This window comes from Rhinopithecus roxellana, chromosome 6, assembly GCF_007565055.1.
Source record: "Rhinopithecus roxellana isolate Shanxi Qingling chromosome 6, ASM756505v1, whole genome shotgun sequence".
Classification (NCBI taxonomy): domain Eukaryota; kingdom Metazoa; phylum Chordata; class Mammalia; order Primates; family Cercopithecidae; genus Rhinopithecus; species Rhinopithecus roxellana.
Window position 1 is genome coordinate 72,341,188 of NC_044554.1, and position 27,785 is coordinate 72,368,972.

Genomic DNA, 27,785 nt, shown 5'->3' on the forward strand with positions numbered 1-27,785 from the left:
TAGCTTGGTTCTTAAAGGCTAGTAATAAACTCCCTGACATGGGGGTTTATTGCAAAGAACACGAAAGAGTTTATGGGACAACATCTCTTTTTTAGCCACACTGACATTCTAGGTTTCAGTATCGCAAAGGCTGGGTAGTATAGCTGCCTTATGGAGTCATAATAGCAGTTCAACATAAGTTACTTTCACTGTTTGTTGACCCTCCATTTAATTATCCTTCTTAAGAGAGAGACCCTGATTTAATCGGTGTTATCACCATTCAATATAGGGTACTGCCTTTGAAACAGGATTTTGTACCAAGTCATCTCAGAAAAGGCTGGGCTCCCTCATGACCAATGAATTCATTCTCACTGAGCACTGATCTCTAATCTAATCAACTAGTAGCAGAGGGTAGAATTCACTTACAGATGATTGAATGAGTACTAATCATTTTACACAAAAAGAACTGTTTGAAACTACGTTTCTAAAAAAGGAGTGTAGGAATCTGTGACTCATCTTCAGCACAGGGTCATTGAAAGATTTTTAAATGACAACACCGAATTTGAAATATAGGAACATTCTCCTGGTGGGGTAGGGGGGTAAGAAGGATGGATTCAAGTAGTTGACACTGGAGGCTCTGAGATAAAAATACTGCAATAGCTGAGGGCAAAGAAATGATAGGGAAGGAGAGACCCTCCTCCCCATCTTGTTCATTTGCCACCCCACACACTGTTTACCTGAATCCTCCACCTGCTCCTCAGGGGCCTTTCTCCAACTGTCCTTCTCTGTCCTGTATTTTTATTCTATCTCTTGGTATTGATTCTTTCCCCTCTGTTTAAAAACGTGCCAGTCTTCCTCCTTTAAATCCAATATCTTTATCCCTTTCTTATTTTAATTTATTGAAAGCTGTTATCATCCCCCTTTCTTAACTTCCTATACCTCTTCAATGTAGTCTAGTCTAATTCTTTCCCCAACATTTTACCGAAACCACTCTTAAGATGATCCAAAAAGACTCCCCTGTTTCCTGCCAAAAATAATATTTTGAAATCCTCACCTTCATAGATCTATTACATTTAACAACACTGACCCTGTCTCTATGTCTCCTTTTCACAAATGGTTACTCTGTGGCTTTCCATGGCATCACCTTCTACTAGAGTTTTCCTGCTATTAGTTTATATTCTAAGTTCAAATGCTCCTATTTCTCCAGACTTTGCTTAAATATTGGTGTTTCCAGGAGTTTCTTTCTCAGCCACTCTACTCACTTTGTCTGGATGATCTATTTTCTTTTCTTTTTTCTTTCTTTGGAAGTTAAAAACATAACCTGCATGACCTCACACATACAGTGGGCACAGGGCAAAGACTTATTTAATTCACTCAGTGGGAACAGCAGGAGGCAAAGCTGGCTCAGAGGAGGATTCAGGGCTAAGTGCCTACAGCCCTTGAGAGATCGCGCAATGGATTAAGGTGGGAAAGAAGAGGTGGGTTGTCGATGACGTGCAGGCAATGCAGCCGTCACCACTTGCCATCTTCTCTGCCACAAGGAATACACTTGCACCTCTACCAAAACTCTGCAGTTCACACAGGATGTCAATGAGTCTGGGCTCTGTGGATGACCTATTTTCATGGTTTCAACTACGACCTATTTTCTGATGATTCTCTGTGCTATCTGTCATCCCTACCGGTCCCTCCAGTGTCATATTTGTATATCCAACTGCCCATTGGAGATCTCCACCTGGATGTCCTACAGGCAACTTGAACACAACCTGTTCAAAATTGAACTCATCATCTTTTCCTAAGATGGTGCCTTTTCAGTCATTCTCTCTCTCAATTGCCAGTTTCGCTCCCTAATCCATCACTCAGGTTAGGAGTCATCTGTGATTCTTCCCACTCCCACATGACACAAATAAGATCTACAGTATCATTTTTTAAAACCAGGCTTGCTTTTGTCCACATCTCTCTTACACTTGCTGTCTCTGTCCTGGTTTGGGTGGAACTTTACCATCTGTCACCTGACTTCTGGAAAAAAATTCCCTAAGTTCTCTAACTTGGTCTTCTTCAAATTTTCCTTGCTCACTGTTATTAGTATTAACTGTTTGAAACAAAACCATGACCATCTCACTGCTCTCCTGAAAACCTTTCAGTGGGTCTTTATCACCTACAGGATCATCCACCTCTTACCATGATCTTGCCCTCACCTACTTTTTTCAAATTCTTTTGTGATTTATGTTCTACTATATACAGGATTGCCTGTGATTATGAGAACATCAGGTGTTTCAGGGCTACTTTGGTTCACATTATCCTCTGGGGTTGCAATGGCCTTCCTTCCACTATTAGCCTATTACCTTGATTAAGTCCTGTTCATCCTTCAACAATTCACTTGGATGGTAATTCAAGGAGAAATACTTAATCCTCAGATTGTGTGGCTCTTCTCGGTATTTCACAGTATCTTATTCATATATCTGACGTGCTATGGAAAGTATTGTTTCATAATATGGGTTTTTAGGCCTGACCCTGATTGCAATGTCCTGAGGGCATAGAGTACATTGTATTTATTTTGATATTACTACTGTTTAGCTCAATAACTGGACTCACAAAATAAATGTTTAATGATTTAGTAAAAGAATAAACAAGGTCGGCCGGGCGCGGTGGCTCAAGCCTGGAATCCCAGCACTTTGGGAGGCCGAGACGGGCGGATCACGAGGTCAGGAGATCGAGACCATCCTGGCTAACACGGTGAAACCCCGTCTCTACTAAAAAATACAAAAACTAGCCGGGCGAGGTGGCGGGCGCCTGTAGTCCCAGTCACTCGGGAGGCTGAGGCAGGAGAATGGCGTGAACCGGGAGGCGGAGCTTGCAGTGAGCTGAGATCCGGCCACTGCACTCCAGCCTGGGGGACAGAGTGAGACTCCGTCTCAAAAAAAAAAAAAAAAAAAGAAAAAAAAAGAATAAACAAGGTCAAGGCAGTTGGAATATAGTGTAGGAGAAAGACGTGGAAAACAAACAGGATTTGGTAACTGGCTGGTTAGGGGTTGTGAAGGGACTGGAGAAAGATAAGCAAAAGTCGAAGATGGCTCTAGTTTATAAATGGCAGTGTGATAGAGTAAATTAGGGAATACTAGAGGGGAGGAAAGTTTAAAGGAAATATTAATTCTTCCTTTAAGGATGTGTTGATTTTGAGATACTTATGGGAGTCCTGTAAAATGCTCTTCTAACTCACTTTACAGCAGTAGTACAATGCTTACATAGAGTAGATACTCAAAAATATCTATATCTATTGAATTAAATTTCCATACTAATTCATTAAAAGTAGCCATGCTGAAAGTTAAATTCTGGGTTCTTCTATATCAGCTAACTATGTTAAATTTGGATCTTTTGGGTTTTTTTTCCTAAGAGTCATTATTTCAGTTTTTTTTTTTTTTTACCAGATGAATTTAAAATTTCTTTTTTTAATGTTTAAATTGTGGTTAGATAGTAAACTTGTAAAGTTTAAAGGAGAAAGTAAAACACTTTATTTCTAGGCCAAATAATCTTTTGTTTATTTAATTAAGATTAAATAATAAAGATTATAGGGTTAAGATAAATTTATAGTGGGAAACCATCTCTGACAAAGAACCAAAAGTCCCTTCTTTTCTTCTTTCTATAATACCAGAATCAAAGGAAACCTGCTGGTATGAGTGGCAGTTTGATGCCAGATGTTTCTTGTTTACTGAGTCAAAAGCTGTAGCTACATTTGCCAAAAATGGAAGATATTATATAAGGTCTGCATAATCTATTAGACTAATGAATAATAACATATCAATTGGTTGTGGATATTTCCCTTCTGCAGTAAGGTTTGTGTTGATAACATTATTATATTTGTTCCAGGTTTTAGCTTTTTCACAGTAGGTGTTTGCCACATAACCGAAGGCACCGTCCAAAATTTCTCTTGGGCAAGAGCTACCTGGATCCTGTTTGTTGTCCTGTGTAAACATTGGGAAAACGTAATCCATTTCCACTCATAAAAAGAAACACCTGCTTTTCCAATCAGCAGGAACATGTTAGTCAAAATTGATGCACACCAGTTGGGAAATTGTTTATAGATTCTTGGTGGCAACATATTCTCTTTTGGTGCCTTGACAGATGAAGGAAACACCTCAAGACCTTTAATCTCACCTATGGCGGTAAGAGCTCACTGAAGCAAGTTTGTTATGTCTATGACAGAATTCTAACCACAAACCAAAGAAAAAACATCAGTATCTTACTGTAATGATTATACCAACCCTTCTCAGGTATCCTTGAATCTATTGTGGGAATAGTTTAGTTGAACATCAGAAGATAAAAGTCTCCCAAGCCAGAATTGTTATGGTTCTAACACAATTTTTTTCAACTCTTGCTAGTATTTTACAGTAAACTTTATTTGCCAGGCTCATAAGATGAGCACAAAGGGGAAAAAAAGATTATCAACAGAATTTTTGCCCTTTAACTTTTTAGACATGAGACCAGTCATCAACCTTTTTTCCAGCTTGCTACATTCATTATCAAACCATCCTCTATAAAGAGTTTTAGATTTTTTTAGATTGCTTGTAATAAGCTAACATTGCTGTTACATCACTCTTAAGATGTTAGGTGATGATTTAGAAAGATTATAAGATGTCAGTGTCAGCTCTAGAGACTTCCTGAGGTACAAGGGGTACAAATTGTTCAAGAGTTAAGCAATAATTATGCCTAAGTGATGAATGAATTTAGAGACTTTATGATGAAGGGAGTCTGCGAAAGATGATCATATCAGCTTATGTTGTGACTGGAAAGGCAAATGCTCCCAGAAGCTTATTTTAGCTTAAACATTAAAACTTCAAAATAGAGAACGCTACTCTGAAATCAATTAAGATAATTTGGGGGAGACTTACATGGCTTGCTATCAAGACTGCCTACATCAGAAATAGACTTAAGAAAAAGCGAGTTGCATGTGATAATTACACCCCAAAAACTATAAAGTCAAATAAGCAAAATGATTTTACCTGACATGCTTGAAGCATTGTTACTATGCAACTTAACAATAATTTTAATCAGTAATAATTATAAGCCAATATTCTAGTGCTGATGGTTCAAAGAGCCTTTTTTGTAGTTTCTGAATACAATGGCTATTAATGTGAACTGGTTGATGCTGTGGTGGGAGATACATATAACCATGTGGGAAGGACATCTTCTGTTTTTAACTGGAGACATGTTGAAATTATTAGAGGACATTTTCCTCTTTAGACTGTCAGAGGACTAAAGCTAAAAAAAGAAAAGTGGACACCTTTCCACAAAAATATGAATTGAAGACATATTATGTAATAATAAATAAATAAACAAATAAAAAATCTTTCTAAAAGATGAACAAAATCAATCTATATGCTTTCAAAAGCCCTGTTTTCTGTGGGTTTGGCAACTACTGGCTTGCTTTTTTAGCCAGATGTGATCCTGAGCTGGCTCAGCTGCAAGATCTTTGCTTCTTTCTCTTCCAGGCTACTGCCTTTGCATTTCTAAGTCTTGACTTTTGCAAATAGGATAAGTACTCTAAAGGCTGTATATTTTCTTGTGGAAGACATTAGTAGACACACAGTATCCTACAGCTTAAAATCTGTTCTGCAACAGCATGATCCAGCTTCAAGCTGCTAGGTCAAAATTTAAAATGTCATGTTCTGTACTGTGGCTGCAGGCTTTCACTTCTCTGAAATGCAGTTCCATTTGGTCATATTAAAGGATAATGTAAATCCACCTGTAAATCATATAGAGCAACTACTGCAGTGTCAGCAACATTTTTAGTATTTGTAAGACTCTTGGGACCAAGATGGTTTTTTTGTTTTTGTTTTTTGTTTTTGTTTTTGTTTTTGTTTTTTCTTTGAGATGGAGTCTTACTCTGTCACCTAGGCTGGAGTGCAGTGGTGGCTATCTCAGCTCATTGCAACCTCTACTTCCCAGGTTCAAGTGATTCTCCTGCCTCCGTCTCCCCAGTAGCTGGGACTGCAGGCACACACCACCACACTCGGCTAATTTTTGTATATTTAGTAGTAGAGTATTTTCACCATGCTGGCAGGCTGGTCTCAAACTCCTGACTTCAAGAGATCCACCTGCCTTGGCCTCCCAAAGTCCTGGGATTACAGGTGTGAGTTACGGCACCTGGCCCACCAAGATGGATTCTGACAGTCAGCTAAGGGCTGAAAAACAGAATCAGAAGGAAACTTTAGTTGTCACCTCACTAGTCAACCCACTAATAAATGCATCCTGGTTTACAAAAGAAGGCAAGCAAGAAAGAGTGAATCAATATCTGATAGAAAGATAAAATGAGGCCCTTTTCATCTCAGTTTCAGCTGAATCTCCTGAAATCTACAACAAATAACAGAAGCCAAGAAAACTCATATTCCAAGAAATTTCTGGACAACCTATGCAAGACTTAGAAAAGTATGGACAAAATCCAGTTTTCCATATCCTTGTCTCACCAAAAGAGTTGTGAGACAAAGAGGAAGGGATGGAATTTCTGTGTGAGCTTTCCAATGTTTTGGGGCCCTCTTCCCCATTGGGGTGTGGTTTTATTTTTGCCTTAAGCCAAGTGAGAGGAGCCTTCAAGAGAGCTGAACACATGTCTCTTGGGGTTTGGGAAACATTAGAACTGGTATGATATACTGTGGCTACAGGTCAGCTTTAGAGTGGCAGAGAGAGTGAGAGAGAAAGCTTCACTGGGAACTAACTGTATTTCCAGCAACAACAGAGCAACAATGCATTAATATTTCTGTAGATCAAGTGTATTTATTTCTATAGTTCAAAGTATAGCAAGCCTAGTGCTATTTTGAATATTTTCCAAAAGGATGCCTGGAGGAGGAACGTGATCCTCAACAGAGTGATGGACAGTTGGATACCAAAGAGCCAAAAAAGGGATCTAGTTAGAGGAGAGGTATTACTGCCATCAAGGAAGTTGGAGCCAGAAAGTTCCACTGGTGGGGAGGGGGCTCTCCAAGGCAATTCACAGAAGCACCCATAAAAGAAAGAAGTAGCATGCTAGACTCAGAGAGCACATCACTGGGTTATGCTTGTACTAGTCAAATAAGACTCTTCTTGTCCTTAGCATCCCGTCTCTACTCTGATCAATGCAAAAAAAAAAAAAAAAAAAAAAAAAGGTAGAAGAATAAAAGTAGAGAATGAAGATGGGGAAATGGCAAGTAAGTCTCCTACCTTCTCTCCCCTGATTTGGGCTTTTGAGACTGAGGGAAACCTAAGCTGGGGGAGGGAAATGACTTATGTAGTTATGACCCAGAATGGGACACTTTTAGTATTGATGTGATACTCCTATGCCTGAAAGTGATTGGAGACCTGTTGTTATCTGAAAGTGGTATTAAACTTATGGGTCCTGACCAAGATTTTTATTCAAGGGTTAGGGAGGAAGCAATCCACAGAGGGTTCAAAAGGACAGGAGGAAAATGAATAAAATTGTTTTAGGCTAATACCTTATCAGCTTAAACTTATTTATAGGTTAAAGATAAAATCATTTTCACTCTGGTGGGGGGAACCCTACTCAAAACACAGGTCCTCCTGTTATGCATTGGACTAGGCAATGAAAGAATGTCATTCCTTAGTTTAGCACATTAAGTAGTCATGCTTTGCAAGCTGCTGCTACTGAAAAACTTTGCCACCTTTTTTTGGATGCAATTTCTGATGGGAAGGCTTGAAGTCTATTAGAGAAAATAAGTGCTCTCCAGGTTCCCATATTCCTGCCTGCATTGACCAATTGTCCCAGTTTTGAAGTGTCTAAACAAACATAAATTTTTTATTATCTCATTTGGTAGAGCTAAAGTTGTGGTTACTATATGCCTTGGCTGAGTGATGATGAACATATCATTTAATCTCCATCTGACATTGTTTTTTGTTTCATGCAAAATAAGACTGACAATACAATTAAAGATACAACAAACAATTAAAAAAATCAAAAGCTATAAAACTCAGAGAGCCAGCATAAATACCTCATGGAAATGACATCCACACTTTCCCTGCAGAAACTCTTTGTAACGCCCCATTGTTATAGTGAATGTGTCAACTACTTCATAGCCATATGTTTTTGCAGTATCCAGAATAATCAAATTTTCTTTCCATAAGTTCTGTACTTCACTCTGATTGGAAAGCAAAAGAATTAAAATTTTTATTAATAGAGGATTGTTTTATGATTCAACAACTTAGGTGGAAATTATGTAAATGTCTTTTTTACTGGGATTAGTCATAGTGTAAGACAAGGAATTTCACATGCATTTCTTAAATAAAGATGTGTTCTTTTTTTTTTATTCAAAACATACATGTAATCATTTATGTATAAAACAGCAATATCTATAGTGGCATACAGTTTTGAAATTCTTCAGTAAAAAGTGGTTAAATTTATTGCCCACAAAGACTCATAAAATATCTAAAATTCTCAATTTAAAAATTAACATTACTGCCTAAAGCAATCTACAGATTTAATGCTATTCCTATCAAATTACAAATGCTATTTTTTACAGAATTAGAGAAAACTATTCTAAAATTCATATGGAACCAAAAAAGAGCCCTAATAACCAAAACAATCCTAAAGAAAAAGAATAAAGCCAACACATCACATTATGTGACTTCAAACTATAAGACTACAGTGACCAAAACAGCATGGTTTTGGTACAAAAACAGACACATAGACCAATGAAGGAGAATAGAGAACCCAGAAAAAAGCTGCACCTACAACCAACTTATTTCAACAAACTCAACAAAAATAAGCAATGGGAAAAGGACCCTCAATAAATAGTGCTGGGATAACTGGCTCTCTATATGCAAAATTATGAAACTGGATCCTTACCTATTACCATATATAAAAATTAACTCAAGATGGATTAAAGACTTAAATGTAAGACCTCAAACTATAAAAATCCTAGGAGAAAACCAGTAAATACCATTTTGGACACTGGCCTTTACAAAGAATTTATGACCAAGACCTTAAAAACAATTGTAACGAAACCAAAAACTGACAAGTGGCACCCAATTAAACTAAAGAGCTATGCACAGCAAAAGAAACTATGAACAGAGCAAACAGACAATCTACAGAATGGGAGAAAATATTTGCAAACTAGGGATGTGACAAAGTTCAAATATCTAGAATCCATAAGTAATTTATTATCAGCAAGTAGAAAACAAACAAACCCATTAAAAAGTGGTAGACACTTCTCAAAAGAAGACATATGATTTGAATATTTGTCCCCTCCAAATCTCATGTTGAAATGTGAACCCCAGTGTTGGAGGTGAGGCTTAGTGGGAGGTGTTTGGGTCATGGGAGGGGACCTTTCATGAACAGCTAGGTGCCTTCTCCACAGTAATGAGTTCACGCAAGATCTGGTTGTTTAAAATAATCTGGCACCTTCCCTCTCTCTCTCCTTCTCCCTCTCTCCTTATGTGACTCTTGTCATGTGGCACACTTGCTCTCCCTTAGCCTTCTGTCATTGATTGTAAGCTTCCTGAAGCCTCACCAGAGCATATGCTGGTGCCATGCTTCTTGTATAGTCTGCAGAACAGTGAGCCAAAATACCCCTTTCCTTTATAATTTGCCCAGTCACTGGTATTTCTTTATAGCAATGGAAAGTAGACTAATACAACATAGAAGCACCCAACAGACATGAAAAAATATTAAATGCCACAAACCATCACGGAAATGCAAATCAAAATCACCATGAGATACTATCTTGAGCCCATCAGAATGGCTATTACTGAAAAGTGAAAAACTAACAGATGTTTGTGAGGCTGTGCAAAACAGGAATGGCTTATAAACTGTTGGTGGAAACATAAATTAATTTAACCACTGTGGAAAGCAGTTTGAAGGCTTCTTAAAGAACTAAAAATAGAACTACCATTTGACCCAGCAATCCCATTACTTGATATGTATCCAAAAGAAAATAAATCATCCTACCAAAAAGACATAGATTTGTATGTTCATCACAGCACTATTCACAACAGAAAAGACATAGAACCAACCTAGGTGCTCATCAAAAGTGTATGAGATAAAGACAGCGTGGTACGTATTTACCACAGAATACTATGCAGCCTAAAGAACAAAATCATGTCTTTTGCAGAAACATGGATGCACCTGGAGCCTTCCATCAGCTAAATAATGCAGAAACAGAAAATCAAATACTGCATCTCCTCACTTATGAGTGGGAGCTGAATACTGAATATGCATAAAGATAGAAACAATGGACACTGGGGTCTACAAGAAGGGGGAGGAAGGGAGAGGACAAAGGGTTGGAAAATTACCTGTTAGATATTACGCTTGCTACACTTACTTGTACACCAGGCATTTTTTGATGGTCTACCATGTGCTGAGAATTGTATTTGGCATTTGAGCTGTCAGTGTAAGCCAAACAAATTCCCCTAACCCACAACTCCCTTGTTGCTCTCACAATTACCATCCAGCAGAGGAGACAGACAGCCAAGGAGTATAGGTGCTGAGTGACATGAGTAAGGACATAAGACACTGTTACAGGAGCTCATGGCAGGAGCAGCCAACCCAGTCTAGTGTGTCAAGAGGTTTTCTCTGAAGAACTAGCGTGTAAGCTAATGGTGGAGGAGTCAACTCCAAGTAGAAGGAGCAGGGATTTATTTCAAAGGTCTGGAGGTGACTGAGAGCATGGTGTGCTTGAGAAACTGAAATATGCTCAGCCTGACTGAGCTCAGTGGTATTGTGAGTGTGAATGGTCACAAGGGATAAAGTCTACAGAGAAAGAGGAAGCCAGCACCGAAAGGCTATATGAGCACATGATGAAAAGTTTGAATTTGTTTTCTGCCTTCACTTGCAATTATCCCCTTTTCCTTTTTTCTGTTCTTTGCCCTTCCTCTTCTTTTCTCCTTCTGTCTTCACTCAGTTTGAAAAGATTGATGAGCATCATCAAAGTTCAGGTGGCAGTCATAATGTTTAACACAATATCTGGCACATAGTAAGTGCTGAGGAAATGTTTGCTGAGGTGAATTGATTCTGAATTGTAACCTAAGTATAAGCAAAGGCCACAAGTATGCCAATTACTGTGAGGAGCTGCAACCAAAGAGGCACAGTAGAGCTACTGGAGTCCTCAAGAATGAATTGTGGACCTTGACCTGTGGTCTTCAAATAACATTAAAGGGATTCAATCCGTGGAAGACATTATCAAAGGTCCCCTCTCCTGATTCCCAATAGTCTTTGGCTATCCCAGATGTTAAATGCCTCAACTCATTTTGAATTACCTTAACCCCTGCTAACTCCAAGATGCTGAATTTAGAGGCTGTACCTTGGCCACTTTCTACCAGTTCTCCTGTTTTTGTATCACAGAAGATCTGCTGACCAGGCAGATACATTTTTGAGAAAAGAATTGGGGGGTCTTGTGTTCTGTGCTGCGGAAAGGTAGTAGCACTCAACAGAGACACAGAAATATAAATCTCAACCTCCTTACATGTTAAATGGACAGCTTCCTGTCTCCCCAATTCCCAGGGCTCACCAGAGTCATTACTCTGAAATTGCCCAATAATTCTGGCTGCTCCAGAAGTCCCACAGCTTAAGCAAGAGCAGCTGGTTCTCTTCCCTACAGACCCTATGTTTCTTTTCTTTTCTGAAACTTCTATTTAGTGCTGAGGCTAATTTACCCTCTTCTATAACAACCGGCCAGAGACCCCTACTCTTTTCATTGATTAATATCCAATTACAGGAAAAACCAATGGTACTACTTCAAACACTATTTTTAAAATAAAGCAATCAGTTTGAAATCATCTTCAAAAAGACCACTCTTTCCCAAAGGACTCATGATAGTGATAATTTTGTTTGTGGTTTCAGCATGAACCTGACAAAAGGAAATCCTTTTAATATAGCCTTTAAAAGTGTATGCAAAATTGGTGGGGTAAGACCCCTCAGCTCTTTATTTTTGCATAGCTCAACACTCTGTTTCCTCTTTTATTAAGTCAGTGGATTATTTACAACATATTTGTGGGCTATATGAAATTAATTATAATTTATTTGAAAAAACATAACCCTTAAGTATATTCTCTTTTTTTTACTTTCATGAAGATAACTCAATATTATATAGTGCCTTATGGGTCTTTTTCCAGCAGGGATCCTTATAATTCACCTAGCCTAGAGGAAATGTGCTTACCTGTGTTAAGAAATGTACTCCATCCACTGGCAGATGAAATCCAATTCCCAAAGTTTTGATGATCACTAGGATATTGAGTAAATTTTCCCTGAATGAGATAATTATAATTCTAAAGTCAGTAACTTTAATTACACTTCTAGATGTTTGTTGTTTATATAAACAAATACCATAGAATTCTTTCAGAATGTGATAATTGGCAATATAAGACTAAATGCTCATTTTATATATTTGATGTATATTATGGTTTTTTTAAAGATAGAGTTTTAGGTGTCAGACACATTTTGATCTTTACTAAATGTAAATCTGGATAATGAACAACCATATTGTGACTGGATACAAGACTATTTTATTTTAGTATTTTAAACTAGACTTTAAATACTTAATACTAAATTATAAGTTGTTCTTTAAATAAAATCTGGATAAAACTCAAGTCACATCCATAGTAACTTTTTTGACTTAGAATACTAATGACAATTATTGTTACAGACATTTACCTCTTCAAAACCTTGTGAATAATTTGCAGGTGATTGGAATTAAGCCACTGAACTCCACCAACAACCAATACAGTCTGGACAGTATTCTCTAGGGGGCGTGATCTGAAATCCAGAAAGAAAAACAACACATGTTGCCCTAAAACAGAAGGTAAACATGCACTGCCTCACATTTCACTGTATCTGGCATCTTGATCATAAGACTCCTTGTAATTTCCAACTTGTTTTCCGTCCCCTTACTTGGTATCTAACCTTTTGAGCGCATGTGATGTACAGTGAGCAGTTGAGCAGTGATGACTGCTCATAGAACATCAGTACTTTGTGGGCTTTGTGTCTTTCATTATAGTTTCATTGTACCTTTGCAACAGGTGTTCAAGTGCATTTTCAAATGTTGGTCTCAGTGAAGGGCTTATCCAGAACTGGGGATAGTAGGAATAACTGATCAAAGTCTTCCCACCATTGACGTTGTGATAGAATTTAGTGCCATGTACTTTCTGCCATTCCTGCAATGTTTCATTCAGCCTTTCGATAAGATAGTACATGATCCCTCTGTTGGTTGAATCTCCAATGAACAGAATCTATAAGTTAAAGAGAAAGCATTTGTTTAAAAGCTTATGTTTACATGGTACAGGAGATAGTTTAAAATAATGAAATTTTGAATATTCACAACACTACCTAATTGTTTGAAGGACAGTCCTTCAAACTGTTAGAAATAACATTCATTATATTATCTCCAAACCTGTTCCTTTTCATCTCTTCCATATTCTTAGCAATGCCATCATCTACTGACCCACTAACTCATATTTACCACTTGTTTCAGGTTATCTTCAATTTTTATATCTCCCTTATGCTCTTTACTTTCTCATTTAATCAGCTTAACAAGTTCTATTGATTCAAATAGGCATGAAGCATTTTAGTGCTCTAGGAATACTTAGGGATTTTCCAATCTTTTTATTTTACAGTTGTGCAAACTGAGAATTCACAGAGGTAGCTCAATAGAGGTCATGTCTACTTGGTTCTGCCACAGAACCAGAATCTAATTTTCTGAACAGCAGTGCATGTCCCAGGGTGCCTATCCCAGTGCCATTTTCTCTCCAATGAAGCCTCTTACCCACATCCCCTCCTGCTCATTCCCAGTAGCACTGTTCAGGCTTTCACTGCCTCCAACCTGCACCAGTGTAATACTCTCCTACTGGGTCTTCCTTCCTGTACAATGGCTGTCTTTTAATTCATTCTACACACAATATTGCTGCGATAAATTTCCAAATGTCTAGTTCTGGTCATCTCATTTGTGTGCTCAAAAACTTTATTGGTTCCTTGTTTCTTACATAATCCTATGGGTTCCTCTCACATATACTGAGTTTTTATTGCATATCAGTCTTTGCTAGGTGGAGATTTCACATGGGGTACTCACTTTTAATCTTCACAACTGTGAGGTGTGATTCAGTATCTCCTTTTCACAGATGAGAAATTTAAGGCTCAGGAAGATGGAGGACATAAATCTACTAAATGGAGAACCCAGGGTTCAAACCCAGGTCCTTTAAGTGCAAGGTGAAGGGCCCCATCCTCTTCATTCTTCCCTTTACGTAAACATGTTTTCTGCTAAACATGATTTGCATTCAACATCTGCTTTTTCTTATGTTAGTCTGTCTGCCTTGAAAGTTCTTCCCTCTGTAACCCCACTTGTCACCCTCCAGACCCTGTGTGAATGCTGTCTCATCCAGTGCCCCTAGCCACAATTACTTTTGCTGTTCTCTTTGATTTTATTACATTTTGACTGCCTTTACAGATTTTACAGAAGCCTCATGAAATTATGGCTTTTTGTGTCTGCATCTTTTTTCTCACAGCCTATCAAGAAATATTTGAGGTCAGAGTCAATTTCTAATTCTAATTTTCCCCTATAGTATCATGCATGCACTTTAAAAACAAGTAGTGACTTGAAAGTCAAAGGGACTTTTGTCATAGAGAATCCCTTCTAATGTCTTCAGATAAGATTTAATTCATTCTTCAGTTTTTTTCTTTCTTTTGAGATTTCTCTTTCCATTAGTCATGCACATGTTTTTTTCTGACTTTAACGGCAGGCATTGCCATCATTTCTCAGGTATTTCTGTATTTGTCCACCTGCAGAAAATTTAGTGAGAATCTGCAAAGGTTTAAAGTCTTTCCACAGTAAGTGTATCCAAGTAGCTGCGTGAAGAAATCTAGACAGCTTCTCTGATTTGCCTTCAGCTCAAGTAGTGTAATCCTAAGCATCATTAGGCTACCTCGAATAACAAGATTTCAAGGACTCAGTCATAGATCCTCTCAGCCAGGTTGCATTTGGAGCAATAACATTCCAGTGTAATAAAATAGTTTGTGAAATAACTTGAATTTCTTCTTTCTACATTCAACCTTTCAGTATTTACTTTTGATTTTCTTGCCTACATTTCTGATTTTTAAAGACGAAAACTGCATAATTAGGAATGCTCTTAATTTTAGGTATCAGCAGTTATGCAACTCCATTAGTATTGGTTTGCTAGGGCTGCCATAAGGAAGTACCAAAGGCTGTGTGGCTTCAACAACAGAAATTATTTTTCTCATATTTCTGGAGGCTAGAAGTCCCAAGATCAAGTAGCTAGTAGGGTTAGTTCCTTCCAAGGCCCTCTCTGGCTTGTAGGTGGCTGTCTTTTCTTTGTGTCTTTCCTCTGTCTATGTCCTAATCTCTTCTTAAAGATCCCAATCATATTGGATTAAGTAGGCCCCATATATAGGACCTCATTTTACCTTAATCAGCTCTTCAAGGGCCCTTTCTCTAAATACAGACACATTATGAGGTACTGGGGGTTATAATGTCAATGTATGAATTTGGTGGAGGGGATACAATTCAGCCCTTTGAGGATACAATTCAAAGACCTTTGAGATGTTGTTTTAAACTAAATCGCCAGTATGGGTTTTTCCTGTAGTTTCTTTTCATTTCAGTATCAAGGTGCTGTCCCTCCTAGGGTATCCCCACACAGCCAGCAAGCTCCCTACATATCTGTATTGTGGGCTATGCTGAGCAATACAAAGGCTGAGAAAAATGAAAGGAGGTATACATTGCTGAGAAAAACAACAACATAATTCCTAGATTTCCAGTATTTTCTGTGTGTTTATATGTGAAAAGGCAGCCCACCAAAGCATGCCAGCAGCACAACAGTCCTGTTTCGGAATTCTTAGGTACTATTATTTATTAAATAGATGATTTTAGACAAATTATGTGACCTCTCCAAGGGTTCATTTCATTATATGGACAGTGGGGAGAAGTAGAGCTCCATGTTGGAGGACTTAAATGTGATTTTAAATACTTCTTATATTCTTGGCACAAAATGTATGTATGCACAAAATGTAAGCACAAAATGAATGTATGCCACCTTGTTAGGCACTTAAAATTTGTTAGCTCCTCTAGAGAAAATGGCAGCAAAAATAGGAAATGTCTAAGTCACAGCTATTTCTCTCCTGCCCTACCAAACCTCCTCCTGATCTCCAGCAGGACTTGAAGGGTGGCTGGTAAGTTCTGTATGGAGGACTGGAAGAGAGATCGCCAACCTGAGCAAACCAATGCTCTCAGAATGGATCCCAGGTGACCCCATTGCTGATTAGTGACTAGCAAGAGCTACCTGAATGGGAGAAGGAAGCATCACCACTGTCATTTGCACGACAAGCTCTTCTAAGTCGCAAATATCTCAATAACAAATTTGAATCTAGCAGACATAGCTCTGGGATTTCTAGAGGATTATGTTATTCTAGTGCTTTTCCATTCATGAAAGATGGAAATAATAAAGTATAACTACAAGGAAAATTCAGTTGTAATTTTAATATTGATTGTTCTGTTGGAAAAGCAATTTTTGCAAGAGATTGATATTTCTAACTACAAGATGTCTAACTTCAAAATGTCAGCTTTTTAATGTGCATATCACACAATTTGAAAATGCTGTCAGGAATTGGCAGAGACACAACAAAAAAAGAGAATTTTAGACCAATATCACTGATGAACATCGATGCAAAAATCCTCAATAAAATACTGGGAAATCAAATCCAGCAGCACATCAAAAAGCTTATCCACCATGATCAAGTGGGCTTCATCCCTGGGATGCAAGGCTGGTTCAACATTCGCAAATCAATAAAAGTAATCTGTCATATAAACAGAACCAAAGACAAAAACCACATGATTATCTCAATAGATGCAGAAAAGGCCTTTGACAAAATTCAACAGCACTTCATGCTAAAAACTCTCAATAAACTAGGTATTGATGGAATGTATCTCAAAATAATAAGAGCTATTTATGACAAACCCACAGCCAATATCATAATGAATGGGCAAAACCTGGAAGCATTCCCTCTGAAAACTGGCACAAGACAGGGATGCCCTCTCTCACCACTCCTATTCAACATAGTGGTGGAAGTTCTGGCCAGGGCAATCAGGCAAGAGAAAGAAATAAAGGGTATTCAATTAGGAAAAGAGGAAGTCAAATTGTCCCTGTTTGCAGATGACATGATTGTATATTTAGAAAACCCCATTGTCTCAGCCCAAAATCTCCTTAAGCTGATAAGGAACTTCAGCAAAGTCTTGGGATACAAAATCAACGTGCAAAACTCACAAACATTCCTATACACCAATAACAGACAGAGAGCCAAATCATGAGTGAACTCACGTTCACAATTGCTTCAAAGAGAATAAAATACCTAGCAATCCAATTTACAAGGGATGTAAAGGACCTCTTCAAAGAGAACTACAAACCACTGCTCAGTGAAATAAAAGAGGACACAAACAAATGGAAGAACATACCATGCTCATGGATAGGAAGAATCAATATCGTGAAAATGGCCATACTGCTCAAGGTAATTTATAGATTCAATGACGTCCCCATCAGGCTACCAATAACTTTCTTCACAGAATTGGAAAAAACTACTTTAAAGTTCACATGGAACCAAAATGAGCCCACATTGCCAAGACAATCCTAAGCAAAAAGAACAAAGCTGGAGGCATCATGCTACCTGACTTCAAACTATACAAGACTACAGTAACCAAAACAGCATGGTACTGGTACCAAAACAGAGATATAGACCAATGGAACAGAATAGTGCCCTCAGAAATAATACCACACATCTACAACCATCTGATCTTTGACAAACCTGACAAAAACAAGAAATGGGGAAAAGATTCCCTATTTAATAAATGGTGCTGGGAAAACTGGCTAGCCATCTGTATTGCAGCACACCAACATGGCACAAGTATACATATGTAACAAACCTGCACGTTATGCACATGTACCCTAGAACTTAAAGTATAATAAAAAAAAAAAAAAAAGAAAGCTGAAACTGGATCCCTTCCTTACACCTTATACAAAAATCAATTCAAGATGGATTAAAGACTTAAATGTTAGAACCCAAACCATAAAAACCCCAGAAGAAAACCTAGGCAGTACCATTCAGGCCATAGGCATGGGCAAGGACTTCATGACTAAAACACCAAAAGCAATGGCAACAAGAGCCAAAATTGACAAATGGGACCTAATTAAACCAAAGAGCTTCTGCACAGCAAAAGAAACTACCGTCAGAGTGAACAGGCAACCTACAGAATGGGAGAAGATTTTTACAATCTACACATCTGACAAAGGGCTAATATCCAGAATCTACAAAGAACTTAAACAAATTTATAAGAAAAAATCAAACAATCCCATTAAAAAGTGGGCAAAGGATATGAACAGACACTTCTCAAAAGAAGACATTTATTCAGCCAACACAGGAAAAAATGCTCATCATCACTGGCCATCAGAGAAATGCAAATCAAAACCACAATGAGATACCATCTCATACCGGTTAGAATGGCGATTATTAAAAAGTCAGGAAACAACAGGTGCTGGTGAGGATGTGGGGAAATAGGAATGCTTTTATGCTGTTGGTGGGACTGTAAACTAGTTCAACCATTGTGGAAGACAGTGTGGTGATTCCTCAAGGATCTAGGACTAGAAATACCATTTAACCCAGCCATCCCATTACTGGGCATATATCCAAAGGATTATAAATCATGCTGCTATAAAGACACATGCACACGTGTGTTTATTGCAGCACTATTCACAATAGCAAAGACTTGGAACCAACCCAAATGTCTATGGATAATAGACTGGATTAAGAAAATGTGGCACATATACACCATGGAATACTATGCAGCCATAAAAAAGGATGACTTCATTGACTTCATGTCCTTTATAGGGACATGGATGAAGCTGGAAACCATCATTCTGGGCAAACTATTGCAAGGAGAGAAAACCAAACACCGCATGTTCTCACTCACAGGTGGGAATTGAACAATGAGAACACATGGACACAGGGTGGGGAACATCACATACTGGGGCCTGCCGGGGATGGGAAGAGGGGGGAGGGATAGCATTAGGAGATATACCTAATGTAAATAATGAGTTAACAGGTGCAGCACACTAACCTGGCACATGTATACATATGTAACAAACCTGCACATTGTGCACATGTACCCTAGAACTTAAAGTAAAACAATAAAAAATAAATAAATAATAAAAAAAGAAAATACTGTCAGGAATTAAAGAGTGAATTATTTCAGTTATATGATTCCTATTCAATCTCTGTATCTTTTAGGCCATTCAGTTTGGTAGATTTTTAAAAAGGAAATTTGCAGATTATTTGTTTTAAGGAACAACTTCTGTTTTGAAAGGCCTAGATTATCATAACAAATATTTATGACTAGACATACAATTTATAAATAATTCTTTCTCTCCCCTGTGAAACTTACTGCCTTACATTAGCATGCATGGGTATTGTTTCTTTTTTGGATAAGCAAAGAGAAAAAATGTGATGTGGTTTTAAACACAAAGATATGGCCGGGCGCGGTGGCTCAAGCCTGTAATCCCAGCACTTTGGGAGGCCGAGACGGGCGGATCACTAGGTCAGGAGATCGAGACCATCCTGGCTAATACGGTGAAACCCCGTCTCTACTAAAGAATACAAAAAACTAGCCGGGCGACGAGGCGGGCGCCTGTAGTCCCAGCTACTTGGGAGGCGGAGGCAGGAGAATGGCGTAAACCCGGGAGGCGGAGCTTGCAGTGAGCTGAGATCCGGCCACCGCACTCCAGCCTGGGCGACAGAACCAGACTCCGTCTCAAAAAAAAATAATAATAAAATAAATAAATAAATAAATAAATAAATAAATAAATAAACACAAAGATATGTTTAGAAGAGTTTTGCATCTGTTCTACTCCCATGCAGTGTGAGCTATCACAAAGTATACAGGAGTTGATATTTTCCCATTCTTTTTCATAGCATCATGAACCACAGGAACTAAAAGGAGGTAATATTCTTAGGCTCTACAAAAGCTTGAAGCTTGTTTTTAAATTGTTATGTTAGTCTGTCTTGCATCACTATAAAAGAATGCCTGAGACTGGGTAATTTATGAAGAAGAAAAAAGATCTATTTGGCTCACAGTTCTGCAGGCTATAAAAGCATGGCATCAGCATCTGCTCGATTTCTGGTGAGGTCTCAGGAAGCTTTTACTCATGGCAGAAGGTGAAGAGGGAGGAGGCATATCACAGGGCAAGAGAAGGAGCAGGAGAGATGCTGGGCTCTTTTAAACGACTAGCTTTCATGTGAACTAACAAGCAAGACCTCACTAATTGCTGTGAGTAATTACTGTGGGGAAGGCACCAAGGTATTCATGAAGGATCCATCCTCATGACCCAAAGAACTTCCAACAGGTCCCACTTCCAACACTGGGGATCACATTTCAACATGAGACTTGGAGGAAACAAACATCCAAACTATATGAATAGGCTTATTATAAAATTGTTTAATTATCTTTGTGTTTATTTCCCGTTTCTGAGTTGCATAATCCCTGTATTAGGTGAGATAAGCTAAGTGCTGTAGCAGATAGCGCAAAAAATCTTGTAATAGCTCAAACCCAATTAAAGTTTATTTCTCTCTCAGAAAAATAATCCAGGTGATTCAAGTCAGGTTTATGTGCAGGGGTGGGGCAGGGAGGTCATTTAGGGTCCCAAGATGACTGGACTGTGTCTTCAATTATGGCTTCTAGGGACTCTCTGGATGTTGACACCCAACCGAAGGAAGGAAAAAAGAAGCTGTCAGGTTTTCTATGGGCCAGCCCTGGAAGCTGGCCACATCATTGCTGATCACATTCCACTGGTTAGAACTCAGTCTCATGGCCAAATACCTAATGTCAGGAGACACTGAGAAATATAGTCAAGTTGTATGCCATGGAGAAGAGAAACTGACTTTGATGAATGCTTAGCTATTCTCTACCACATTCTCTTACATGCTAATTCTTCCTGGGGAAAAGCTAAACCCTCTGTTCAGATTTTTCCACCTATGAACTAGCAGAAGTGGGAAGTATGTAAAAGGCGAAATTTTAATTTGCGTTATGCCTGAAAGGTCTTTCATTTTGAGAAGTTGGTTTCCTGAGACGAATACTATCAAGAAACATCACTTCTTACCAATACCATTTATTGATAAAAATACAAGCAAGACTTTGGGAACTTTTAATTTAAATGTACAATGGAACGATTTTTATCTCATTTTGTTTCTTCTTGAAGGGAACTAACAATGATAATACTTAGACTTTTAAATATTTTAATCCATAACCTCTTTTCTCCAGCATTACCAAAAGTAACCAGAACATAGTTAAAGAAACAAGTTAGAAATAAAAGGCAATTTGGTGGCTATGTAGGTTGAATCAATCCAAAGGTAGTTAGCTTCTCAGAGTCTTCTGATCTGTTGTGGCAGGAAGAGAATTGGATACATGTAGTATCAATAGATAAGAAAAGAAAAAGAAAAAACTTAAAATCATTTTCCTTTTTCCTTTCTTTCCTCCTGCATCACATCAGTTTTATCACCAATATTTACAGAAGTGGTAGCATTTCTCTGGATCTAATAAAGTGCATGTAGATTTCAACTGAGCCTAGTTAACAGGAACCCACTAGAACCTTCCCAAAGGGGAAGTTATACAGGAGTGCAGTAAGAGCTAATTGTCCATGAATCCAGGTAATGCCTGTTCACCGGAGAGCTTTCACATTGCTATAGATAAGGGAAATAAAAGTGAGGTGAGGAGGAGTCTTATTTGTTACATCTAGTCCAGAGCCAAGCATAACCCATATATTTAGAAAGCTCTACAGTGATTCTGATGAGCCCTAAGGTGGAAAACCACTGATCTCCTAAGAGAAACACGCATTTCTAAATGATGAAAGGGGTGGTTCAGTTGTAATACAAAGCTGAGGCTGGTCAGACAGCTAATGACATTTAGGTCATGATGAAAATCTAGCTCAACAAGGCATCCCTCTGTCAAATGTGATCTGGTTACAATAAATGTTTTCCAATTGTGCATTTTAATTAAGTTGGATGTAGATGAGCAAGCAAATTGATGTTTGCAGTCAAAAACAAATAAAAGACTGACACTTAGACAAATCACTCTCAGACATAAAGTTTGGCGAAAAAAAAAAAAAAAAAAAAGACCGAAGCAAGCAACTATATAACATCACCTAGGCATAGCTCTTCTAGCTGCTTGGAACAAAATTATTTGTCTACATTGCCATTATCTCTGGACTGTTGTAGTATTTATTGAATGCTGAAGGAGGGCATCATGTGTAAGTCATCATTTCCTGGTAAGAATGAGTTGCACTCTTTCCTTGTATCTGACTGATTTACTGAAACTCACAGGCAACAATGAATTACATAACCATAATGGAATTCACATATTAGTCAGAACATATTATTATAAATTAGCCACACTTTGAAAATTTAAACACCTTTAAGTCCAAGACACTACTTAACGTGAAAACATTACTTAAAAATTTAAGTTACATTCCCTGTTTTAACAGCTGAGTTTAAGTACTTTTTGTAAATATTGCCTTTTTATATTTCCCTTTCTTAATTGCACTCCCCTCTCAGATATTTTATTACTGGTTTAAATTCTGAACTGTTTTCCACTGACAAACAAAATAAAGGCTTGTTTAATTCAGTTAGGTCAGGCTTCTAAGTTTTTACAGTTGTAAATTTGATTTTCATACTTCTAAACTATTTCCTACATATTTCACCCTGTGGTTACAAAATTATGTTCTCATAATTTCTGTGTTCCATTCAGCATTTGTAAAGAGGTGGGTATCTATTTAAAGAAATGTGTGAAAGTATCATTGAATACATAGCTTCCTTTTTTTCAATTGATTTTCCTTTAATTCAACACAATTGTATATCACAAAACCTATGTACATATACAAAAACCTACAAGTGAAATAAATCTGTAAATGAAATTGTTTGGATACATTTAGAGTTCAAAAGTGTCCCATATTCACCTAATGTTCAGAGGGGAAAACTTGTTCCAACTTTCCACCCAAGATCAGCCTCCTGTTCATGTTGCTGCAATGAAGACAAATGACTGAGGTATATAAAGTATGATCCTGCTCACAGGCCATTAAGTGTGGTTAGATTCCTGGTCAAAATTACTATAAGCTTGAACATCTTTTCAGATCTCCACTGATTTCTGTATTGTTCCTTCCATATAGGCAGGTGGGCTTCTATTTGCAAGTACAGTCTTGGCATTCATCAATGTAAAACAGTAGGAAAAAGATATAAAAGGTCACAATAACGACATAAGGAAATTCAACTGAGAGAAATTACTACTTGGAGATTCTAAAGAAAGCAGAACACTATTTGAAGACCTAACTTTCTAATAATTCTCAACGCCCTGGCCAAATTCCATTGCCTTTTAATTCAATTCTTCAGAGAGAGACAATTCACTTTAGTATGTTCCCAAAGAGAAAAATTACAGGATGGTTTTGTATATTTTTATTATTCTCATGGAAAGTAAGAAATAGATGTACCGGGAAAACCCTTTGCTCACCTACTCCTATTCGTAAGTGAAGCTTTCTTAAAATAAGTGCTAGTCATAGTTGTATTTGTGAATGTTTACACAATTATCTCTGTGTTGTGTGGAATATGAGTGTATGCAACTGACTGTTTATGGCTAACTCCTGTGATTCTGAATAAAAAAAATATCTTTCTCAGGCTCTCCCCTCTGCATTTCCACTGCCTCTGCCTTGGTTCTAATTTATACAACCTTTTCAAATATAGACTTTTAGATTAAGAAAACAATGCCCACACATTGTAAAAATGAAAATCATACAGAAATATTTAAAAATATCTCTTCATGCTTAACCAACTATGCTTTACCACCCAAGCTGGCTTCATGGGCATGTGACCTGGATGGTCTTCCAGGGCCACATGCTTTGAAGGGTCTTGTGCTTGGTTCATTGCTCTTCTATTGTCTTTTTTCCCCTAAACTTCAACTTTTATTGCAGATATGGGGGTATGTGTGCAGGTTTGCTGCGTGAGTATATGGCATGATGCTGAGGTTTGGGATACGGATCCTTGTCATGCAGATAGTGAGCACAGTACCCAATAGGTAATTTTTCCACCTATGGCCCCTGCCCTTCGTCCCCAGTAGTCTGTAGCATCTATTGTTCCCATGTTTATGTCCATATGTGCTTAATGTTTAGCTCTCACTTACAAGTGAGAAAATGTAGTATTTTATTTTCTGTTCCTGTGTTAATTTGCTTAGAATTATGGCCTCCAGCTGCATTCGTGTTTCTGCAAAGGATGTGATTTTGTTCTTTTTATGGCTGTAGTATTCCATGGTATGTATATATGTACCACATTTCTTTATCCAGTTCACCATTGAAGGGCACCTAGGTTGATTCCACGTCTTTGCTAACGTGGTGATGAACATACGTGTGCATGCGTCTTTTTGGCAGAACAATTTATTTCCTTTGGGAAGGAAATAAATAAATAAATATACCCAGTAATGGGACTGCTGGGTCAAATGATAGCTCAGTTTTAAGTTCTTTGAGAATTCTCCAAACTGCTTTCCACAGTAGCTGAACTAATTTACGTTCCCACCAATAGTGTATAAGTGTTCTTTTTGCTCTGCAGCCTCTCCAGCATCTGTTGTTTTTTGACTTTTCAGTAATAGCCATTCTCATTGGTATGAAATGGTATCTTATTGCTGTTTTCTTAAAGGATTTTTATAGCTTGAGGTCTTACATTTAAATCTTTAATATATCTTGAAATAATTTTTGTATATGGTGAAAAATAAGGGTCTGGTTTCATTGTTCTGCGTATGTCTAGCCAGTTATCCCAGCACCATTTATTGAATAAAGAGCCTTTCACCATTGCTTGCTTTTACTGGCCTTGTTGGAGATTAGATGGTTGTAGATGTGCAGCTTTATCTCTGAGTTTTCTATTCTGTTCCATTTATCTGTGTGTCTGGTTTTCAGTCAGTACCATGTTGTTTTGGTTACTGCAGCGTTATAGTGTAGCTTGAAGTTGGGTAGTTATATCTTTGGCATAAGCTTTGCTTTTTTGCTTAGGATTGCTTTAACTATTAGGGCTCTTTTTTGGTCCCATATGAATGTTAGAATAGTTTTTCCCAATTCTATGAAAAGTGACATTGGCGGATTGATAGGAGGAGCATTGAATCTGTAATTTCTTTGGGCAGTATGGCGATTTTAACAATATTAATTATTCCAATGCATGAACATGTAAGGTTTTTCCATTTATTTATGTCATCTCTGATTTTTTCAGCAGTATTTTGAAGTCATCCTCATAGAGATCTTTCACCACCTTGCTTATCTGTATTCTCAGGTATTTCATTTTCATTGTGGCTATTGTAAATGGGATTGCGTTCTTGATTTGACTCAGCCTGGACATTACTGGTGTATAAAAATGCTACTGAGGTTTGTACATTGAGCTTGTATCCTAAAACTTCACTAAAATTGTTTATTAGTTCTAAGAGCCTTTTGGCAGTCTCTAGGGTTTTCTAGGTGTAGAATCATACCGTTAACAAAGAGAGATAGTTTGACTTTTTTTTCCTATTTTGATGCCATTTATTTCTTTCTCTTGCCTGATTGCTCTGGCTAGAACTTCCAGTACTATGTTGAATAGGAGTGGTAAGAGTAGGTATACTTGTTTTGTTCCAGTCCTCAAGGGAAATACTGCCAGTTTTTGCCCATTCCATATGATGTTAGCTGTGGGTTTGTCATAGATGGCTCTTATTATTTTGAAGTATCTTCTTTCAATTGGTGCCTAGTCTGTTGAGAGTTTTTTTTATCATGAAGGAATGTTGAATTTTATAAGAAGCTTTTTCTATATGTATTGAGATGATTATGTGACTTTTTGCTTTCATTCTGTTTATGTGGTGAATCACATTTACTGATTTGCATACATTGAACCAGCCTTGCATCCCAGGAATAATGCCTACTTGGTTGTAGTATATTAACTTTTTGATGTGCTGCTGAATTCGGTTTGCTAGTATTTGGTTGAGAATCTTTGCATCTATGTTCATCACGCAAACTGGCCTGAAGTTTTCTATTTCCATGTGTCTCTGCCAGATTTTGGTATCAGGCTGATGCTAACTTCATGTAATGAGTTAAGGAGGAATCCCTCCTCTTTGATTTTTTGGGATAGTTTCAGTAGCATTAGTACCAATTCTTTTTTGTACATCTGGTAGAATTTGACTGTGAATCCATCTGGTTCATGTCTTGTTTTGGTTGGTAGGTTTTTTTTTTTTTATTACTGATTCAATTTCAGAGCTCAATATTGGTCTATTCAAAATTTTCATCTCTTCCTTTTCAATTTTGGGAGTTTGTGTGTTTTCAGGAATCTATCCATTTCCTCTAGATTTTCTAATTTCTGTGCATAGAGTTATTCATAGTATTATTCTCTGAGGATCTTTTGTATTTCTGTGGAATCAGTTCTAATATCATCTTTGCCATTTATGATTGTACTTATTTGGATCTCTCTTTTTTTGTTGTTAATGTAGTTAGCAGTCTATCAGTCTTACTTATCTCTTTGAAGAACCCACTTCTGTTTTCATTGATCTTTTGTAAGGATTTTTACATCTCTATTTTGTTCAGTTCTTCTCTAACATTAGTTATTTATTTTTTCTGCTAGGTTTTGGGTTAGTTTGCTCTCTGTTTTCTAATTCCTTTAGGTGCAAAGTTATAGTTTTAATTTGAGATCTCTCTTACTTTTTGATGAAGATGGTTAGTGCTATAAACATTCCTCTTAACACAACTTTAGTTGTGTTCCAGATACTTTGGTAATTCAGTTCCTATTTTCATTAATTTCAAACAAATTTTAAACTTATGCCTTAATTTCATTCTTCTTCCAAAAGTTATTTGGGAGCAAGTTGTTTAATATCCATGTATTTGGGTAGGTTTAAGATATCTTCTTGATACTGATTTCTGTTTTTATTGTACCATGGTGTGAGAATGTGCTTTGCATGATTTAATTTTTTTTGGAATCTATTGAGATGGGCTGGCTTTAGCTCAGTGGTTACTTTGGCGATTCCTTGTTGGAATCTATTGAGATTTGCTTTATGTTCAAGCGTGTGGTCAATCTTAGGATATGTTCCATGTACAGATGAGAAGAATATATATTCTGTGGTTGTTGGGTGGAGTGTTCTGTAGATGCTTATTAGGTCCAATTGGTCAAGTGTTGATTTTAAGTCCAGAGTTTCTTTGTTAGTTTCCTGTCTTGCAGGTCTGTCTAATGCTGTCAGTGGGGTGTTAAAGTCTCCCACTATTATTGTGTCTAAATCTGTTCATAGGCCAACAAGAATGTGTTTTATGAATCTGGGTGCTCCAATATTTGGTGTGTAAATATTTAGGATAGTTAAATCTCCTTGTTGGATTTACTCTTTATTATTACATAATGCCTTTCTTTGTCCTTCTTAATTTTTATTGGTTTAAAGTCTATTGTATCTGATATAAAATAGCAACTCCTGCTCTTTTTTGTTTGTATGGTGTACCTTTCTTCATCCCTTTACTTTGAGCCTGTGTGTATTCTTACATCAAGATGGGTCTCTTGAAGACAGAAAATGGTTGGGTTTTATCTTTGTACCCAAGTGCTACTTGGTGCTACTCTGTACATTGTAAATATGTCATTTAGCCCATTTACATTTAGGGTTAGTATTGATATGTGAGATTTTGATCCTGTCATCATTTTATTAGCTGATTGTTATATAGACTATATTGTGTAGTTGCTTTATAATGCCAGCGAGCTATGTTCTTAAGTGTGTTTTTGTGGTAGCAGGTGCCGATCTTTTAATTCCATGTTCAGTACTCCC

General features: G+C 37.5%; 1 protein-coding gene across 4 annotated transcripts in view; it reads right to left on the reverse strand.

Moving 5' to 3' along the window:
• The window catches only part of CPED1 (cadherin like and PC-esterase domain containing 1), a 324,581-nt gene that overhangs the window by 21,235 nt on the left and 275,561 nt on the right, over positions 1–27,785 (reverse strand). For 2 of the 4 annotated variants that reach the window (XM_010382302.2, XM_010382301.2), the window contains exons 19-22: positions 12,965–13,185; positions 12,611–12,712; positions 12,117–12,204; positions 7,956–8,102 (exon numbers count right to left, since the gene is read on the reverse strand). The exons of 1 other annotated variant lie outside the window; for it this stretch is intronic. In XM_010382302.2, coding sequence (XP_010380604.1) covers positions 7,956–8,102; positions 12,117–12,204; positions 12,611–12,712; positions 12,965–13,185 — 558 coding nt within the window. The remainder of the gene's footprint in view (positions 1–7,955; positions 8,103–12,116; positions 12,205–12,610; positions 12,713–12,964; positions 13,186–27,785) is intronic. One more of the 4 variants, XM_030933055.1, reaches the window with a different exon arrangement.